This window comes from Pelobates fuscus, chromosome 11 (genome assembly GCF_036172605.1).
Source record: "Pelobates fuscus isolate aPelFus1 chromosome 11, aPelFus1.pri, whole genome shotgun sequence".
In the NCBI taxonomy this organism is placed as follows: Eukaryota; Metazoa; Chordata; class Amphibia; order Anura; family Pelobatidae; genus Pelobates; species Pelobates fuscus.
The window spans coordinates 72,817,283-72,839,464 of NC_086327.1; the positions used below are offsets into that span (position 1 = coordinate 72,817,283).

At 39.3% G+C, this 22,182-nt stretch overlaps 1 protein-coding gene across 4 annotated transcripts; it reads left to right on the forward strand.

Moving 5' to 3' along the window:
• The first annotated feature begins 1,950 nt into the window (after positions 1 to 1,950).
• U2AF2 (U2 small nuclear RNA auxiliary factor 2) lies at positions 1,951 to 21,139 on the forward strand. 4 transcript variants are annotated; one of them, XM_063436985.1, is made up of 12 exons: positions 1,951 to 2,161; positions 10,530 to 10,665; positions 11,748 to 11,819; positions 12,697 to 12,800; positions 12,960 to 13,111; positions 14,000 to 14,116; positions 14,224 to 14,362; positions 14,660 to 14,766; positions 15,968 to 16,090; positions 17,022 to 17,108; positions 18,198 to 18,446; positions 20,226 to 21,139. In XM_063436985.1, exons 1-12 carry the CDS (start codon positions 2,113 to 2,115, stop codon positions 20,358 to 20,360), a joined length of 1,470 nt encoding a protein of 489 aa, XP_063293055.1. In that variant the 5' UTR covers positions 1,951 to 2,112; the 3' UTR covers positions 20,361 to 21,139. The 4 variants fall into 4 exon arrangements, with proteins under 4 accessions (XP_063293055.1, XP_063293056.1, XP_063293057.1 ...); XM_063436986.1 differs by having other exon boundaries at positions 14,660 to 14,739; XM_063436987.1 differs by lacking the exon at positions 11,748 to 11,819.
• The last annotated feature ends 1,043 nt before the right edge of the window (positions 21,140 to 22,182 follow it).

Sequence of the window (22,182 nt, forward strand, 5' to 3'; positions counted from 1 at the left end):
ACCCAGAAAAAAAATATTCTGAACAAACTGTCCCATAGTGTTTCTTACTATGGGACAGTTTGTACAGAATATTTTTTTTCTCCCCTGTCCCATAGTGTCCCCCCCTTCCATAGTCTTCTCCTCTCTCCCATAGACTTCATCCACCCCCTCCCCATAGACTTCATCTCCCCCCCTCCCCATAGACTTCATCTCCCCCCCTCCCCACAGACTTCATCTCCCCCCCTCCCCACAGACTTCATCTCCCCCCCCTCCCCACAGACTTCATCTCCCCCCCCTCCCCACAGACTTCATCTCCCCCCCCTCCCCACAGACTTCATCTCCCCCCCCCTCCCCACAGACTTCATCTCCCCCCCTCCCCACAGACTTCATCTCCCCCCCTCCCCACAGACTTCATCTCCCCCCCCTCCCCACAGACTTCCACCCCCCCTCCCCACAGACTTCCACCCCCCCTCCCCATAGACTTCATCTCCCCCCCTCCCCACAGACTTCATCTCCCCCCCTCCCCACAGACTTCATCTCCCCCCCCCTCCCCACAGACTTCATCTCCCCCCCCTCCCCACAGACTTCCACCCCCCCTCCCCACAGACTTCCACCCCCCCTCCCCATAGACTTCATCCCCCTCCCTCCCCATAGACTTTATCCCCCTCCCATACTGTCCCCCTCCCCTTGTCCTATAATTACTTACCTGTCTTGCAGCGTTGGCCGGCAGCACAGGGCGCACCGCGGTAGTGGAACTTGAATTTCATGTTCCGGTTTCCGGCGGGACTGAAAGGAAGTGCGCACTCAGCTTGTGCGCACTTCCTTTCAGTCCCGCCGGAAACCGGAACATGAAATTCAAGTTCCACTACCGCGGTGCGCCCTGTGCTGCCGGCCAACGCTGCAAGACAGGTAAGTAAAGCTTCATATTCGCTCCATAAGACGCACAGACATTTCCCCTCACTTTTGAGGGGAAAAAAAGTGCGTCTTATGGAGCGAAAAATACGGTATATTGAAACAGCAATTTCCTACTTGTATTTATAGGCCTATAACTTGCAAAAAAAAGCAATAAAGCATGTAAACACTGGGTGTTTTTAAACTCGGGACAAAATTTTGAATCTATTTAGCAGTTTTTTTCATTAGCTTTTGTAGATAAGTAAAAGATTTTTCAAGTAAAAGTCCAAAAACATGTTTTTTTTTTATTTTTCACCATATTTTATTATTTATTTTTAAATACAATATATGACATAATATATATACTGGTATGTAAAGAAAGCCCTTCTTGTCGTGAAAAAAACAGTATATAACTTGTATGGGAACCGTAAATGAGAGAACGGAAAATTACAGCTAAACACAAACACCACAAAAGTGTTAAAACTGCTCTGGTCCTTAACGTACAAACATCGCAAAAACAGGCCGGTCCTGAAGGGGTTAATTCATCTATGCTTTCAGTTCGCCAACCCTAGTCTTAAATTTTAAACTATTGCCATTACTGATTTAATCCACTACAAACTGTAAGTGTTAATGAAGAGGCGTGGAACCTATTTAATATTTCCCACCCCTCACTCTACAATGAATTTCCGAGCCGCCTGGCCAACCTAATAGGTTTAAAAAAAACATCGATGGCCATTTTGTTATTTTTTTTTTTTTCTCCTGATCTCGCTCTAACAATAATGGTTTGTCCCGCCTTTTTTTGCCAAAGCGTTCTCCAATATGAAGATGTCGCGGGACACCAACGGTCTCGTGTGTGTATATGCTTCGCCACAATTGGCTCAGTACGAAAGGGAATGCCCTGCTTCCTGATTGGTCGTCCTCGTACAAAGGATCGTCAGTGGAGCTAGCCTTTACCGGAAAAAGCCGAAGATAAAAAAAAAAAAAAAAAAAAAAAAAGACCCATATTTCAACTCCACGCCGGAAATAGACGATTTTTTTAGAGCCACGCCTCCCAATACCTCATTTCCGGGAGCAGGCGCAGCTACTAGCAAAGCAACACCTTCTCTTCCGGGGACAGTCGACGCTCATTGGTGAGTGTAGGTAGCAGTTTTGCCTTGTCCTCTTCCTCGATTGAAGAGCGTGTATAGGAGTCGTGCTCGAAGACGAGCAACCGTCGCCATCATTAGAACCGAAAACGTCAACATGTCGGACTTCGACGAGTTCGAACGGCAGCTGAACGAGAACAAACAAGGTAAGACGAGCTCGAGTTTTAACCGAAATTACCCACCGCTAGCGGATGTCTGTAGAGTCGAATTGTTGGTGGTTGGGGCCTACTGGAGCCTATGGGGTGGAGCTCATCCATACCGTCCCATAGGAGAGGCACAGCTTTGTAAATCCCGCAAGTTGTAGTTGGCCTTAAGCTTCGCTGTTTTATTTTTCTCCATGCCTTCTTCATTAGGCCTTTAATGGTGGCGAAAAGCATGCTTTTGGCTTTTTTTTTTTTAATTTATTTTTTTATGGCCTCACAAATGGCTCGTGCAGCTATCCGAGTCTGCTTTATTTATTTTTTTTATTTACTTGTAGGCAATCTATCTTCATTCCTCTTATTTGAGGATTGCAACATTATTCTACTCTAAACCTGCATAGGATTATTATAATTTTTGTAACTGAAAATATCTTATTCATCTATTAGCTGTAGTTTACTGTCGCCAGCAAACCCATCTGCCATTTTTCATTTACTCTTCTAATTCATTCCAAAACACATGTGGAGGAAAACGTTCGCTTCTTGACAACGTTCTGCTTTAGAATATCTAATTTTTCTTCTACCCTGTTTTTTTTTTTTTAATAGAATAGTAAGGAAATACAAGCCGATTTGTAACGTACAGCAAACTTTTGCCTTTAGGCCTACTCCATATATACAATGTGTTTAATTATTTTATTGAATAGCACTAGCATATTCCGTAGCGCTGATTGGTTATAGGTGTACAGTTGGGTATTTTTGGGGGTATCTATCTAATCTTGGCACAGTAGCAAGAAAGTTTGTTGCTTGGTAGCATTGTGAGCATGGTTAGGATTTGCCAGTTTTAATGGATATAGTAATTTTATTGCAATTTGTTTATGGATACAAATGCAAAAAAGGAAAAGTTGTAGGGAAATAAAATTCAGATTGTCTGCATTGTACTTAACCCCTTAAGGACAAAGGCAATTGTATGTATGCGTTCTAATCAAAACAAAACCTGGCATTTGCACTATGTCTGTTCAACCATAATTTACTTATTTATTTATTTATTTATTTTAGTGCACCCACACATTTATATATAATTTTGTTCTGGAGAAACTAAGCTTTCATTTCACATCAAATATTCGGATATAAAATTATGTCTTTTGAGTAAAATCTAAAAGTGAGAAATTTAAGAAATTGTGTTATTTTTAAAGTTTTACATGAAATTTTAACTGTAAAATGTCATAATACTGTCCTAATTTACTGAAATAAAATACACATTTGTATTCAGCGATGTCTCACAAGTACAGCAGTACACCCACCCTACGTAGAGGTGTTATGGTGTTTTACCATTTAAGAAAAGAGAAAAAAAATTGACACCATGAAATTTGTATGGTTCTTCACAAATAAACTGCCCTGTAACTGTTAAAGGATCACTATAGTGTCAGGAAAATAAAGCAGTTTTCCTGACACTATAGTGCCTTGAGGGTACCCCCTCCTGTGGGGGACCCTGCGGACGTCAGCGGAGCCGCAAGTGCCGCACGCGTATTCAAGCTGTCAATAGGAAAGCATTTTTCAATGCTTTCCTATGGACACTCTGCGCAATGGAGGCATAATATACCTCCAGCGGTGCAGATGCGTCTTTAGTGGCGGTCTGGAAGACAGCCACTAGAGGTTGGCTTAACCCTGCAATGTAAACATAGCAGTTTCTCTAAAACTGCTATGTTTGCATCTGAAGGGTTAAAACCGGAGGGACATTGCACCCAGACCACTTCATTGAGCTGAAGTGGTCTGGGTGACTATAGTGTCCGTTTAATGTCATCAGTATTGTTTTACTGCTCTAAAACACTCATATTTGTGTTAGGTAATGTCTCATGGGTACAACCATACCCCATCATGTCCAGGTTTTTTGTAAAGTTGCAGGGTCAAACATTGAAATTTTCAAGATTGGTTATGTTGCCTTTGAGACCTTATGGCAGCCCAAGAATGAAAATTGAAAGCAATAAAGTGGAAACCACCTTCACAAAAAATAAGATACAACCTGAGGAATATATCCAAAATTGGAATATTCTATATAAGAATGTAATAAATTCTGGAATGATAAAAAGTGTATATCATAGCGTAACACAGTAAGATTATAATAATAAATAGTGGAGTAAGTAATGCACTCACAAACAAAAGTGTAAATCAGGCCTCTCACCCCCCCTTGGGTATATGTAGTATGGGACTTGATAGTAGATCCAGATATCAGAATGTCTTAAGAGAAATGGGAAAAAAAGGACCATGCATAGTGAAGTATGTATAAAAATATCAAAAGAGAATTTATTGGTTACACTTACAGACATAAAGTGGTAGTAAGCATGTCTCCACTCTCAGTGGAACTGGAAGGCAGAGTAGAAAATACCAGACACTGATCCAATCGGAGTAGCAGAGTACAGGAACAATAAATGGACTTAAAACAAATAAAAACAAGAAACAGTCCGAAAAAGTTCAATATCCAACGCGTTTCGTCCGTGGTAAATGGAGGACTTCTTCAGGGATATATGAAAGAAATATAAGAATGAAAATTACCTCTCTCATGGCATACCATTTAAAAAAAATGTAGACAACCCATGGTATTTCAAATGTATGTCCATTATTTTTGTAGCAGCCACTTAGTTACAATTCCCACAGTTAGCCTGTATATTTGTTGTCTCCACCCCACCTTTTCACAGAAAAACTGCACTTTACGTGATGATATTGGTTGCGATACAGTTTAAAACACTATTTGTGTAAAGCGAAGTCTCTTGAGTACAAGAGTATCCCACATGTACAGGTTTTATGTTGCTTTGGTAAGTTACAGGGTTAAACGTATGGTTTGCAAATTGTCTAGACTTTTGCATGGTTTATCAGGCAGGTCCCTAATATTAAATAAAATCACATTATTATTTTACATAAAATAGGTCTATCTATATATCTCCCCTGATCAGGATTGCCCAATGTAACTATTTGGACCCACGGGGCTGCAAACTCTTATGGCGTACTGTGCTGCCGTAACAAAGTGCTGGCCCCCTTAGTAAACGGTGATGTAATTAAGTGGTTAATCTAAATGTGTTTGCATTGTTGCATAGTAACATCTCTACTGGCAGTCACTTAGATGGCCACTAGAGGTGCTTCTAGTGCTGCAGTGTGTTAAGCGCCTCCATGCAGAAGCTCAACATTCCTCATAGAGATGGTGATTGGTGCAGTGTAGCATTGTGCCACACATGCGTATCCTATGGGAAAGCATAGGATACTTGCTGCGGCAAGACCAACACGGCATGGGAGAAATGTGATATAAACACCTTTCCTATATATTTGGAGGGGTGGTGGTCACTCACTGACTCGCACACATTTTCTCACACACTTACAAATTATTTTCCCTATCTTTGGGAGATCTGTAGTGGGGCGAGCCTCCAGGGGGTCCTGTACTCTCCCTAGAGCGATGTTTAGTGATGCCGGGGCCGGAGTAACATCATATTCTGGCTCTTAGTATCACTGAGGGACGCGTGAGAGAGTAGAGAAGGAAGATAACTGCCTCTGCTCTTCTTGAACCGCTCTGCTTTTTTCTCCCTGAGCAAGCTGGCCACCTACATACTCTCTCACTTGGCTGCCCGACCGCTTCCGCTCTCCCTTAGCTGGCCACCTACCTCAACTCTGACACCTGGAAATCTTGGGTGCTGAACAGGATGACAAAACACAGATGCCAGGACAAAATTCCTAGTAGTCACGGAGACCTGGGATTTGTAAAGCTCTATTTTTAATACTTGCAGTCAGATGAAGATTTCATATTTAGAACAGTCACTTTTCAGTAAGTTTAACAGTTATATCAGACCTACTTTTGTTATATACCTTTAAAAATACATAGTTAATGTATTGCAAAGTGTACAATCGTCAGCTTAATATGTTGATACTCGGGTGACATGCATTCATTGGCTGAATGGTAATGATGCTTGGAGTAACCCGTTGAAAGATTCCACCAACCACCATGACCATTTTAGTGATTTTTGTGCCGGAGGTAGTTTCACCACCAGCACATGTGACTTGCAGAGTGCTTTCAAGGGGTAGCAAGGTCTCCCCAGCCTTTGTGCACTCCCTTTATTGGGCGTCACAATTGTCTAATCACAAACTTCTCTATGAGAAGCCTGTGATTGGTGCTTACACCGCTGCCATTGACACATAGCGTGTGGAAAGTAGTGCCAGAACTTCATGCGGTGCTGCATTCCACGTAAGTCATGACTTATTTTTCTTATTTTTGGTAGTTAAGGGGGTTGATTGGCCCTTTTGTGTGTTATACTTATTTTTTGGTAATTAAGCAGGATGCATAAAACGTTATGTTTTAGAACATATTTGCTGTGCATGTTATCTCTGCAGACACACGTTCCATTAACTTGGGTTAATGGAATTTACCAAAAATGTTAATGTTGCATAAATATACATAATCTTTCTACCGGACTAATGCATATTTCACGCTGAATAACATTTGAAATCTATATTTCCTAAATAGACTATCTTCAGATAGGATTTTTCTTTTTTTCATTCAAAATAATTTTATTATAAGAAATATGACTAAAATAAAGAACAGATTATCATATTTATTTATTTTTTTTAAATTCCCATTCTGCTTTAAAGGGACATTGTAGGCACTATAATGTTCAGCTCAATGAATTTGTTAAAGTGTATGTAGTCTCCTGGCACTGTCCCTCCAATCAGTGTTAATTCATTTTTCAGCAGTTTAACACCTAAAGGCCCCATGCCACCTGCAGCCAAGGAGGTATAGAAGGCAGAGATTACACACTTTATTCTATCCATATTCATTCACCAATTCATGCCAGCATTCGCTAAATACAAACAGCTGACACTGTGTCAATCACAACTGCTTGTTGATGCTCAGGCTAATGCATTCTCATTAGCCAAACCAGCACAGATAGTTGGGCTGTTGAGGGCTCATGATTAGCAATAGTGTGAGATAGTTTAGAGTTTTTATTTTTTTTGGGGGTGGAGGGTAGAGTTTCCCCTCCATCTTTTATTTATGGTTGCTTAGGGAGAGGATAAGCATGGTCCAAACACAAAAAAAGAACACGTCTTGGTCGTCAGTCTTTAAATATCGAACCACTCAGTGCGAAAGAGGAAGGACAACTTCTCTTTTGAGTGGGCATATTGAGGGTGGTGTAGAACCAGTCTATGATTTGGGGTCAGGGCAGCTTCATTCAAGGCCTCTCTTGGTCAGGAGTTGAAGAGACTGCGGCAGAACAAGACTGGTGTCCACGAGGGATATGTTCAGGTAAGTAAATAACATCTTTCCAATCCCCTAAATTATGCAAAGATTCTAGACTGGGACAAAGCTGCTTTAATTCACTCCCTCCTCCCACTAAATAGACCCTCTAGTCCCCTAAAATGTATTCTTTTACAAAAGTGATGTTTTCAAGACAAATCTTTGGGAATTAAATTTTTTTGGTTTGTTATTTAAATTTCTTGGTTATTCTCCTGGCTTATAGGATTCATGCCTCAAATGCATTGAGTGATTGTTTCAGTGCATCTCTGAGAAGCACATTTTTTTTTCTTTTTCTTTGCTTACTCGAAATGTGACAATTTCCACACATGTATTGGATTGGACTGGGGAGCATCACGAGTGATCCCTCATTGGAGGTTCAAGCGATCACAAGGAGGACAAAAGGACTACTCCAATGTTAGAAATGATTACATTTATTTAATATTATTGTAATGTTGATACTGTAGCTTTTCAGAAACTACAAAATGTATTACTAAATTTATAACTATAAGATAAGGCCAGGGACTAATGCAAGTATTTTGGAAATTAGGCAGACTAGATAGGCCGAATGGTTCTTATCTGCTGTCACAATCAATGTATCTATTAATAAGTAGTCACTAACTTCATTGATGGATTTCCATACTTTTATTTTACCATCAATTCCTGGTCAGTTCACCTCTTAATTTCTACCTGTCAAAGGTAAAACACCTTTGACATGTAGAAACAACAACAATAATGGGCCAGATCAGTAAACAATCTGGCATCACCATGGAACATTGTTAAAGTGACAATGTAAGAAACAAAACCACCACATGCAAAAATAGTGGCTTTGATACATAGATGCTATCCCGCAAATTAAAGTAAGTTTGCTCTCTCTGGGAAATAGCAATTTTAACGTTTTACCGAAACGATACCTGTAGTGCCTCTCAGAAAGACTAGAAGTCCAGCCTCCTTAAGACCTTTTTAATTTACAAAAATTTTTTTGCGTGCATAAGGTTTACAGACATGAAGGTAATGCCACAATAGCAGGTACCGACAACTTGTATCATATGCCTCGTTTCCACGGATCGGTTCGGGTTGGTACAGTTTGGAAGGTTTAGAATGGACCAGCCCATTCTAGTGAGCATTTCCACTGCAAGTCAGACCTTCAGGGCCATGCAGGGTTTAGAAAAAATGCTCTTCCTGTCCACCAATCAATGGATTGTATAGTAGTTCCGCCCGAACCGTTCCATTTTCTATGGCCCTACATCTGAAGCAGGACCCTGAATGGATTGGTACGGTTCGCTTGTATGGACCACTTTCATAATGGAAACACCCAAAATAGCGAACCGTACCGAACTGAACTGAAAGGAACCGATCTGCTCAGTGGAAACGAGGCATAACATATATATGGCATAGGTTGAATCAGCACAATTTTTAAATTAAAACATTCAGGCTTAAAGAAAGGCAAAACTGTTGGCTTGTCATCAGGTAGGCAATATCAAGTTAGAAGACAGTAAAATAAGCCAACAATAGGATTAAATCTGCAGCGTGTATACTAGCATAGTAATAAGGCAGCGGCATGGAAATTTGCACTTTACCATTCAAAAACAGGCTTAGACTTTTCGGCTGTCACATAGTTTAGAAAGCATGTTGCAAGAGTAGTGAGGCATGCGTGTGTGCAAGTATAAATGAGTAGGCTTGAAGTATGTATATCTGCGATATGTGTACCTCCGTGGGCACCGTGCGAGCATGCATATCTGCCTTTACTGCAGGAACAGGTAGGGCTGATCCGACTGTGTTTTGTCAGGGTGGGAGTGAAGGACAGGGATATAGGTTATGGCTTAGTCGGTAAGGTAGGGGAGGCAAGCGTTGTGTAAGGGAACACATGCATAAACTTATGGAGTCTGCAATATTAAGAGGCGTCCAAACCTATAGGCCAGCGTCCGTGTGTCTGGATAGCGTCCTTTTATTGGTGTTAGGTGGACTGCCCGTGACTCAGTGGGTCATCCTATTCCTCCAGGAGGGATCTGTGTCGGTAGTACCAGGTAAGTGCAGGTATTGGCAGACAACCAGAGGCAGCCCTGTTCTTCCCTCCAGCTCCGGGCCAGTGATATGGCCGGCATCACGTTCCCACGGACTCGGGAGCTGCTGGAGGCCGGGTCCTTCCCTATTTGGGCAGGTCTGGGGCCTTGATGTCTTTTCGCCTCTTGTGGCGGGTAGGCCTCCGCCTGTGTGGGTGATGAGTGGCGGGCTCCTTAATCGAGGTGGTGCCCGAGGGTCTCTCAGTCCCCCTCCGGCTGTCGCCGCTCTGTTTGCGTGTGGTCCAGTTATCTCGCTGCTGTGCTTGTGTGGCAGCGTGTCTAGCCTCAAACTGTGTCCAGAACTTGTCAAACAGTTCGTTTAAGCGGGTGGCCAGAGGCTTAATTGTGCTGCCGCGGTTCTCCTGAAGTACCAGTGCGTCCTTAGGTTGCATATCCGCCATGTTGTGATGGCGAGTAGTTTGCAGGCGTGTTGTGTGGTTGAGCTTTGTGCCAGCTCCCAGAGACCACGGAGGTGTGAGGGCTGGAGCGATTTGGACCGGGAAAACCCCCGCCGTACACCGTGGCTGCTCCTTGTCTTGATGGGCTGGGAGAGCGGCCGTCTCTCCCTTGCCTGGCGTGTTGTAGGCCCCAAGCCTCGGTTCAGACATTCCAGTGGGCTTGTCGGTCATGCGAGGTATCATCCGGTTCACCAGCCTCTGTATTACAGGTTGATGTAATTTAGGGTTAATTTCAAGGCGATGAGCCCCTGATTTCAAGCGATAATCGGACCTAGGCTCGGGAGCTCACAGATGGTGTCTGCTAGGCTCTGCCCCCCCCCCCCCTTTTTTAATTTTGATGGTGTCATTCTGTGCTTGGATTTTCTTTGAGAAACAGTGAATTGGTGGATTAAGAAAATTACCACACATGTGCCAAACGCCTTTCAGTGAGTTTCTAAAATCTTATAGTACGCTAAAGAACACTGTAATGTTAAAAATACATATATTTAACATTGGTGTCTCTTTAATTATGAAAACTGCTTTAAACTTTGCTGGCTCTGTGTTGGACAGTATTATATAATTTTCTTCCCTTCCCTTTTCCTACTAAGAACGTGACAAAGAGAACCGGCACAGAAAACGCAGTCATAGCCGTTCTAGAAGCAGAGACCGAAAACGGAGAAGCCGCAGCAGAGACAGAAGACCTAGAGAGCAACGTAGTGGATCCAGGGATCGTCGACGACGCAGGTATATTGATGGTTTTTACAAACTACACTCTGTATTTTTGGATTAGATGGCTAAATATGGTTTGTTTTGACATAGTTTTAGAGATTGCTTTCACTTGTGTTTTTTTGACCAGTTAAATTACTGACATTGTTTCGTTTGTGACCATTTGAACCACAAACCCAGCATTTGTTCAGCTGCAGCCCTAGGAAGTAGACTGTTAATCACACACAAATATATAAAGTTTGAAATGTAAAGTGAAACTTTCAAAAACATTAAAAGGTAACTCTAACCCTTTAAAACACATTTTAATTTACAATCCCCAATTGCAGCATTTGTAAGTACACACCACCACCCTAAAACCTGAAAAGTCGGTAAACAATTAAATCCATGCTGGGTGAAGCTCCCAGCGTTGCTCTCCCTGACTGTTCCAGCATCATATCTGTTCTCGCACGGTTGAATCAGATGCTTCTGAGCCGGGGAGGTATTTAAAAAAACAAACAGATTTTAAAGGAACACTATATGTTGTATTCCTAACACCATAGTGTCCTGTTGGTCGTTTATCCATTTTACTTGCCTTTTCTCCCTTGCACCGCTGGTCTCCATGGCTGGCCCTGCCTCTTTGGCTGAGTTTATTAAGCATATCTCAACAGATTTCCCATAAAAAAAAAAAAGCATTGGGAGGCTCGTGCGCATACACAGCAAAATTCTATGCTGCGCCAATCAGGTTACTATTAGACCATCTGATTTGAAATACTAGTTTTACTCTTTTAGAGTAGTTGTCTGAGAGACTGCGCGGAGGCATGGCACCCACACCACTACATTGAGAAAGTGGTCTGGGTGCATATAATGTCCCGTTAAGTGATGGATAGAGGGGGAGCTGTGTACTCTGATGTAACTTTTGCACAGAAGTGATATTTCTGGATGTGCAATGTTTTAAGCAGAAACACTGCACATACAAACTCCTTCCAACATGGCCATTTCAAATCATATAGCAATCATTCAAATAGGGTAGGTGACAAAGTTTAATACCGCCACTCTGAGTTTAAAAAAAAAAAAAAAAAAATATGTTTGTTTTTTTTTCTGTTTTTTGTTTTTCTTTTTAGCTCCACTGACCTATCCAAACCAGGAAGTAACAGGACCAGTTCTCTGCTTGAAGGCCAGGGGGGTGTAACCAGGTGAATTTATAAAAGTGTCAATTTCATGCCCTCCTCTCCCCACCAGGTTTAAATGAACCCTGCTAAAAAGCAATAAACTTACCTGGAATCCAGCATTTGAAGCTCTTTCACGCTGGATTTCACACTTCTGATGTCACAGCTCCCTTGCACGTTTCAATCAAATGTTTCTCAAAGCCTCATTTGATTGGACTGTTTAACTGGGTCGGAGCGCATGCACCTGCTTTGAGCCAAAGTATAGGGTGTACAAGGAGATAGTGAGACAAGGTAGCATTCAATGAAAGGAGGGAGATGCTCCCTTACCTTTGCAGATGCTGATTGCAAGGGTAGAAGCTCTGTATGTTTGTCATCGGTGCGCTTACCACAAACCTATTTTTTTTACACAGAATTGATATTGAGCAGCTCCAAACAGGAGTAGTCATGGTGGTTGGAGTAAAAGGGTCTTTTCTTTTACCTCATAGTTCTTCCACCTTCTCTCAAGGCCTCAGAATTTTGTGACAGGGAAAGAGGAAGAGACTTTACACAGGTGGTCCTTCTGCTCACAAAGTGTAACAATCACAGTGCATGTAATGTATAGTCACACTGTTATCCTGTGAATCTTAAAGGGCAGTCTGAGCATTTGTTTTTCCGAGAGACTTTATTTAGTATCTTGACTTAGAACAGTTTTAGCATTTCTTTGTTCCAAATACTATTTGTTTAACTTGACTAAATTATTTGGTGCATCACCTTGAAACTTCCCCAGTTTTACCTAGTTTCTCTAGCACTGTATCCTCCTGGTTTTTATTTAAATTGATATCCTATTCAGACACTGAGAATTTAAACTTTTCTAATGTTATTTTTCTTAATGATAAAATCCCTCAATTTCTGTAAATGCATTCAGCCGTTCTCCAAGACATGAAAAGAAGAAGAAGGTCCGCAAATATTGGGATGTCCCACCTCCTGGCTTTGAGCATATTACACCGATACAGTACAAAGCCATGCAAGGCAAGTAATAAGTCATATGTCAGGCCCCTATTGATTTATAATAATTTTAGAATTGCTATATGTTCAGTTTCTAAAAAAGATAAGTTTTAAATTAATTTCCATTTAGATATTACAGGTTGCACTCTTAATGTGTACTACAATAATTATACTTTCCAACAGCTGCTGGTCAGATTCCTGCTACAGCTTTACTTCCGACAATGACTCCCGATGGTTTGGCTGTTACACCCACTCCAGTGCCTGTTGTGGGTAGTCAGATGACTAGACAGGCTCGCCGACTCTATGTTGGAAATATACCATTTGGCATCACTGAGGTATCTGGTTTTATATCTTTTGTATTGTGTTAAAGTGCAAACTGTCTATACTTAGAGGTAAATGGTTGTGGAACTTTCAGACATTTGTTTCTTCTGCCACCGCTGCTTCCATTGATTTGTGGTCAGCAGTATAATTATTTATTTATTTATTTTTTAACTATTTTCACATCTTTATATGCAAAGCCTGTGCAATGATGAAAATCTGTTTAAATTATTGGCCACATAATTGATTTTTGCGCACATAAATGTTTTGAATGAACAAATTTACAGTAAATTTTATGTTTTTACATCCCTGGAAAGTGGTAGTCACTGGACTCTGTTAAAGTGAATATTCACCTGAGGGGGCAAAAACTTTTCTGCAGAGTTTAGAGGTTCTGTTTAATTTTTATGCCTCCCTATTTTGTTTGTATATTCAACAGATTTAAACCTAGGTATTTACATTTTTTTAAATCTAGTTTTATATAACTGTTTGATATACATAAAAGAGAATACACTTGATAGGAAATATTGATACATGAGGGCATAATATGTTGCCCTTTCCTTAATGTTTTTTCCAATTCCAATATTAGGCAAATTGTGCAGTCATTGGCTCTGTTTTTGCAGAAATGGTAATTGTTAAAGCAGAAAAACTTACTTTAAAAAAAAAAAAAAATTAAAAAAAACTTGCTTAAAAAAGAAAACAATATTAGAAACAAAATCAAAGAGTTGTTTCCATTTCTTTTTAAAGTGAAAATTGTGGGGCTGAAATCCCTTCGTAGCAAAATAAGTTTGCTACCATCATGCAAGGCAAGTAGGAAATTCTGGATCTTAAACATGCTCACTGTTACTGCTAGCTGCATATTAGACTTTTAATTCTTATTGTGGGGTTTTGTTTCTCCCCCCTTTTAGGAAGCTATGATGGATTTCTTTAATGCTCAGATGCGCCTTGGCGGATTAACACAAGCACCTGGTAACCCAGTTCTGGCAGTCCAGATCAATCAAGACAAGAACTTTGCTTTTCTGGAGGTGGATATCTTTGTATTTTCTCTTTACATTGCGTCGCCTGAAGATATTTTTGTTCCGTTTTTTTTTTGTTTGTTTGGTTTGTACAAATCAAATGTCTATCTTTGCAGTTCCGTTCTGTTGATGAAACAACACAAGCAATGGCTTTTGATGGCATAATTTTTCAGGGCCAGTCACTTAAGATTCGCCGCCCCCATGATTATCAGCCTTTGCCTGGCATGTCAGAAAATCCGTCTGTTTATGTACCAGGTAAGCACTTTCTGCTACTATTAAACATAACCAGGCCCCCCCATTTTTAAAGTGCAACCTTGTTGCAAAATGTAAATGTTACAATTTTGCATATCTATGATACATGTTTTGATAATAATATTTTTTACCTACCAGAGCACAGTGCACACTTTTATTATTGCAGAGCATGCTGTTCCAACCAGGACTTCTGAGCAGAAAAAGCCATAGAGGGAAAATGTCCTTTATGTAAAAGAATGGATCATGCGTCATATTAAGTGGGTTTTTTTTTCTCTCCAAATATCATTCCTTTTTTAACAGGAGTGGTATCCACTGTTGTCCCAGACTCTGCACACAAGCTTTTCATTGGAGGTTTACCCAACTATCTGAATGATGACCAGGTAACCATGGCGTCATTAAGCCTATGGGTTGGTAATTTCAGGCTTACTTATTTGTTATTTTTCATACGTGGGAATGTTACATTTGGCGGCCCTTTATATTTGTGGTCCAGGTTACTGACCACTGCCCTTAAGTGTTCCATTTCATCCGGCCTCCCCACTAGCAGTGCTAGCAGGGGGGCCATAAGGTTGAATGGTGACATTCTCCATGAAAGGACTGTCCACTGAATAGAGTAGAGCCACATTAGCAAACAGCCCAGCAAGCTTGTGCTGTTGCTACTGGCATTGCTCTTATTCAGATGACAAATGGGTTGTTTGGGATTTAAGTGCACAAAGCTGCACATCACCTTCTCTAAAATATTTTGGGTGGGCATGTGAAACTCTAACCTGTTTTTTTATGCAGCTTGTAGTCTTTATAACTCTAACCTTTTAGCTTTAATTAATATTATTATTGCTGATGTGTTTAGAACGCTTTTACATCAGTTTTCCAGAACACATATTAAGATATGGATTCCATGTTTTAAGCAAACTTTTTAGTTTTGACTTGTTTTGTGACTTTATATTTTCATTATATATTGAAGGGGAAAAAAAAGCACAAGAACAACTTTAGCTTAAGGAGTCATTGTAAATATAAACTGTGGTCTTACTGCTCAATTCTCTAACATTTAGGAGTTAACTAATTTTGTTTATGCAGCCATAGCCATATCTTCCCTGGCTAAGTCCTACAGCTGCCTCCTATGTGTGATTAAACTAGGTTAACAGAGCAGGAGATAAGAATTTCTAAAGTAAAGTCATTATGTTGTAAGATTGGATTGAAATGGAGAAATTTCATACAGGCTGTGTAAGTCACTGATTAAACTCCTAAATGGCAAATTATTGTGCAGTGAGACTGCAGGGGCATGTTCTATACACCAATATATCTACATTAAACTAAAGTTGTTTTGTTGCCAACAGTATCTCTTTAATAATTTAAAAATACATATGGTGCATACCACTGTAAGCTAGGATTGATATGGCAACCTGCTAATGTCATACAAAATGTGATAATGTTTTATTATGGTATTTTCCTTTAAATTGTTGTCTCCAATATAAAATGTTGTGGAAATGTGTACATTTTCAATGAGTTTCTGTAAAATGTTTATAATTGGTTTCATGCCATATGTTTGTCATGTCTGACTTCAATTAGTTATTTTTTATACAATTAACAATTTGCACACCTTACCCATTTTAGGTTAAAGAGTTGCTTACATCTTTTGGACCTTTGAAAGCCTTTAATTTGGTTAAAGACAGTGCTACAGGGCTTTCTAAGGGATATGCATTCTGTGAATATGTGGACATCAATGTCACAGACCAGGTATGTTTTTCTTTTGGTTCAAAGTGTCATTGGCCAAACTGAGCCTCACAGGACTCCTAGTAATTGGACTGAACTGATACTGTGCTGTATGTGGTATTAATTTCTAAGTAAAGAAAAGCCGTGTATGACTTATATTTTGCAAACCATGCATGCATGCATTCATTCATATTAAAGGACCACAATACTCACCCAGCCCACTTTATCTCAATGAAGTGGCCTGTGTACAGTGGTCCTCTCATTCAAGGCAAAACATTTCCTATCTGCAGAAACAACAATGTTTTGCTTTGAAGGGTTAAACTGACCTCCATTGTCTGTTAACCAGACAGCCACTGGAGGTGCTTCCACTTTAACGACAGAGTAATAGCCGGACATGGCAGCCTCCTCTTGCTAGGGCAAAGCTTTGATGCATGCCCAGTGCCCCTGAGGATCATTGGATTGGATCACCTTTGAGGCCATGACGTCACAGGAGCATCTAGGGAGCTGCAGTGCTGAAAGAACACAAGTAAAAAGCTTAAAATGGGCTCCAAGGTTGAAATTGGATTCTAGTCATTTTTCAACTAAGGCAACCTTGTAATAAATAACCTGGTGTCAATATTGGTCTACCTAAATTGTGGTAAGTAGGCATTTATGAAGTATTCTAGAACAGTGGATAACAGAAGTGAATTCTACTCCTATAGTTGCTCTCTACTACAGAATGTTCAGTACAGCAGGATTTGAAACATTACCCATAAGCTTACGTTTAGGAAATATGATTGTGTTATCTATAAAATAATCTGGGGTCTCTTTGTAATGCTCTGTGTACATTAACATTTTTAGTATTTCCTTTTAACCTCTAATGCCTTCATATAATATAGTATCAAACTGTAATCCTCAAACAAAATAAAGTATGCATTTCAGAAATTTCATTCATGTTATACCTTTTATTTTCTAGGCTATTGCAGGTTTAAACGGAATGCAACTAGGAGATAAAAAACTTCTGGTACAGAGGGCAAGTGTTGGGGCTAAAAATGCAACACTGGTAAGATGAAAAATGTCTTATGGAACTTACCATTTATGTAGAAATATAGATGTTTTCTTGTAGGCATGTGTTTTAGACATTTAAACATGTTGGGGCACTGAAATCACCTTAAGAGAAAAAGGGATACTGCAGAAATAAGGTGCAGTGAGATTTACCTACTACACTGTCGTTTTTTTATTTTTTCTGCTTCACAAACAATCCATGCATCCAATTGTTAATTTCCTGGGTGTTACAAAGCTGGTTTATTTTGGGGTGGGAGTCATGAGTAGGCCTGCAGCCGTCCAACATTTATTTTTACTCCCTTACAGACCAGGCAATCTATGAATGTGTACCCACTTTTAAAGTTTTGACTTTAAGTACAAATGCAGGTGTTGTTTACCATCATGTTAATCCTGTTATACATTATATGGTTATTTTAAATGGGATAAGGAAAGAGCATGCACTGTATATTTCTTTGTTCGCGACATCTGTATTCTTAACTATATAAAATATCTGATCAGTTAGCGCTGCTGTTTAAAAGCTAGGTACACTACATTGAAATCTCAAAATATTCAATTGTGTGATCTTAATCTATAAGATCTATAAAGTGTTATAATTCAACAATGTAAACACAAAGAACATGCAGAATGATACACGCACAAATACTGCTGGAAGCAAAATATGCAAAAAACTGGTTATCATATGAACAGCAAATAAAACCTGACACAAATTCCACAGATCCTAAATATTTTCTGTAAAGTGTGGATACCTGTAGTCTCTAAGGAGTCCCAGATGCCTCTAAATGACAGTCTGTCAGTAATCACTTGTGTGAAACCGCCAAACGCTGTAAGGCTAATGTTACCATAGAAATTAAGCAATTGTCAGGAGAAAGTGCTTATCATAGCTCCTGGTAGTATGGTACTATCTATCATGGTGTCTGTAGCCAGAGTTTTTGTAGTATAGGTGTTTTGTGTATCATTTTGCATGTATCAACTGTGCAAGTTCAGCTGTTTTGTCCTTAAACTTGAAAATCAGTTTGCATTGCCAACAATTCTCACTTAAGTAAATAACTGGTCCTTTTTTTACTTTTTTTTTTTTTAATTTTTACAGAGCACAATAAACCAAACTCCAGTAACCCTTCAAGTTCCAGGACTAATGAGTTCACAAGTTCAAATGGGAGGGCATCCTACAGAGGTGTTGTGTCTGATGAATATGGTGCTTCCAGAAGAGCTGTTGGATGATGACGAATATGAGGAAATTGTAGAAGATGTAAGAGACGAGTGCAGTAAATATGGCATTGTAAAATCCCTTGAAATACCAAGGCCAGTTGATGGTGTTGAGGTACCTGGTTGTGGCAAGGTATGTTTCACATCTTTTTGTTTTTAAGCTTTAAAATCTAACAAAAGGGAAAATTGTTTAATTTTTTATCTTGATGTTTGCTTGTGCCCTATGAGCAAAATCACATTAAAGAACATCTTAACATCTTAAAGGCACGTTTGGCAAGACGATGCACTCTCATAAGCATTTACCACAAGGTATGTGTATATCTGTGTACACGGTTTAAAGTGCCAGGTCTCACAACTAAGTCAGCCAGGTTCAGAGATGTGGTAGTCTCTGGATGCTGAGAAGAGCCTAAGTTGTTTGACATTAGACTGGGTTGATGGTGCCAATACTTTCCAATAAACCACATTATTTGGCAGAATTTTGTAGTCTATCATGAAAGTTAGGGAAAGGTAACTTATCATACTTTTAAGTATTGGGGAAAATGCCAGTGATTTGAGGCAAATTAGTATGCATCTCTTGGTGTTAATTGAGGAGTATTGCAATGCACTTGGCTATCCAGTATTTCAGTGTTCAGTACATATCCTCTTTCGTTAATGCTCAGAGCATACTCTGGCACCTGTAGGCAATTTAAACATTTGTGCAGGTGCACACCTGGGCGTTCCATCCAAAGACACATAAAGCAATGTGGTGACTAAATGAATTTGTGTACTGTGGTTACCCCAGCACAATTTTGATTTGTGATACTTTTTTTTTTTTATTCAGAATTTTTTTTTTTACTGTATTCCTTACACCAAAGTAGTTGTCTCAATGCTTTGAAACTGTTTCCCAAACATAATTCAGTACCTTAAAACTGACTTGTTAGACATAAACAATGATAAACAAAATAACTTGCACACTTTATACAGCAGTACATTGCAGATCCAAGCCATGCAATTTCTAAAATGTCGTTCTCCTACATTACTTAATTGGTATCAGTCTAAAACTCAAATATGTGCACTCTATTTAGATGCTCATAAACTTTTTTTTCTTTGTACCACAAAGGAAAAAGATACTTAACTCTTTATGCCAAAAAATATAAAGTGTGTGTGTGTTGTATTGATGCTTGGAGTTTAATCATAGGTTACATTTTAGTTCCGTAGGGGCAAAATATTTGCATGTTTGGCAACAGTCTATTTAGCACTATTTAATTCCTGTCCAGAATTTTTATTTTGTATTTGTTTTTGGCCAATACAATAAAACCATTAGACATAAAGTTAAATTACACTCCAAGCTCTAACAACTTTAGCTTATTGTAATAACGCTGCTAGGAAGCACCTATTTCTCTCCCGTGTTTCTGTTTAATAATATTTGCAATGTGTACACTGCTGGCATTCACTACACCAGTCATATACATTTAAAAAGAAAACAAAAAACAGTGCATCACATTATTCGACTTGGTGACTGTTTCACTTTTAATGGCAAATCTGATCACCTAAGCATTTCTGTAAGATCTAGGCACAGTGGTTGTACCACATCTAACCCGTGTATGTTTATTCCTGTAGCAACTTGTCCTTAAGAATAACTTTTTTGAAATAGTTCTCCCCCCCACAATTTTTTTTTTTTTTCTTTAGTTTGGTTGTACACATTTCAGATTTGTTTTTCTAGTCCTTATTTGTCTATAAAAAATGTAAATTACTATTTGAATACTCAATGGACGATGTACAAAATGTACACAATATGGTATTTATACTGTTCTTTTCCTGAAAGCTCAATGAAATAGAGCCACCTTAAAATAATTGGTAAATGGTGTATGTGTACACTATATGTATATTAAGACTAATGTTACCTTTTTTTTTTTTTTTTTTTTTTTTTTAGATCTTCGTGGAATTCACTTCAGTTTTTGATTGCCAGAAAGCCATGCAAGGACTCACAGGACGCAAATTTGCTAATAGAGTGGTGGTTACAAAATACTGTGATCCTGATGGCTATCATCGTCGGGATTTCTGGTAGCGTTTTTGTTAATGAGAAAATAGCTGTACTTTAGAAGAGGTGGAAACTGAACAGGAACCATCACCACCTTCTTCTACCATTTCCTAACCACCCACCCCCTTATTTTTTTATGTCTTGCGCATATGCGCCAAATCAACCTTTCAAGTTTTTGTTATTTGGGTTTTTTTTTTTTCGTTTTTTTTTCTTTTTTTAATCCTTCCTTTTATAGTTCCAGTTTAACTACATCACTGCTCCTTTAAAGAAAATATTCAAGTAGTCTTTTCATTGTCAAATCCCTTCACATTATCTATTAAACCTGGGAATATTCTCTTGATGCCCCTTCCCCTTCCAGAGGACCATGGAAAAACCTTTGGTTATACTGTAGTAAAATGTTGTCTTTCCTTAATTCTGTGACAGTTTCATATTTGTGAAAGACAAATCATTAAAACACTTGTTGTATTTTACATTTATTGTGAATTTATTTCTCCCCCTGCCAATTGTCAATTTAAAGTGTAGGGTTTTTTCCTTTTCTTTTCTTTTTTTTTTTTTTATATATATATATATGCCATTTAGATCTGTTAACATGAATGCAAATGGCTGTCAACCTGCTTTTAAATTTTCTAATTAAGTGTCCATATAATGGAAAACTCTTGAATTGGGAATAGCCAGAATATGAACTTGGTAGAATTCCTCTTTAGTTTTAATGCATAGTAAAAGGTGTGCATATATGACATGTCCTCTTGTGTATTTTGAAAATAGCCCCTCTTTCAAGTGAAATAAACATGCTTTTTGGTCTTCTATCCATGTCAAGTAGACAATCTGCACTTATTTATTCCTTTTCTTAAATGTACTTTCATATATATATTTATAATAGTTTTTATAGGGAATAACCATTTGTTTGTTACTTGAGGCCATGCTTACCTGGTATGTGTGGAGAGCACATTGAAGTCTATTTTTTTTTTTTTTTTTTTTAAATAAAGGGAAACTATATTGCCAGGAAAACAAACTCTTTTCTGGCACTATAGCTTCCCCCTCTTTCAAGACTCCTTCCTGCGGCGCTGAAGTAGTTTTTAACCCCATGAGTCACTTACCTGGGTCCAGCGCCGCTGTCGCTCGCTCAGCTCCACTGGTGAAGGAAACATAATGCGCATGCATGGCTATGGCTGCGCTTTCATTAGAATCTCCCCATAGGAAAGAATTATGTTTATGTATTTAGTAGAACTAGGATTTATTGGCATTTTTCATCGGTGTGTATTCAGCAGAGCTTTTGGGTATCAGTCATGTTATTGTTACTTCTTCTGACATTACCTCACAACACAGTAAATCATGCTGGGATCATTTGGACTTCATGCTTCCCCTCTTTAAATTTTGAAGTCCAAAATAAAATAACACTTTGCTTTTTCTTCCAATATCTGAATACAGTCCTTGCAGCAGCCTGACCTACCTCCCTTGTGGTCATAAAGTTGAGTTCTCAACCAATCAGTGCTTCTCAAAAATGCATTGTGCATGAAAAATGCATATGCGGCAAACTCTGTGCTCTACCAATAAAATTCTTCTCATAGACAAGCATGGAATCCAATGTTTCTACATGAGAAGCTTTGGAAGTTACACTGCTCACAGGACCCCCAGGGGGGTCTCTGTAGTACAATATCACCTTGCTCCCTGACAGCCACTGGAAGCATCACTAGAACACAATGTAAACATTGCTGTACGTCCCAATTTAAGTGGCATGTAATGCATTAATGTAACAAGATCACTTTATCTGAATTAAGTTGTTTTGGTAAATCGTCCCTGTAATCTGGCATTGTATAACAGCCGTTTTCAGAGAACTGCAGTGTTTAAG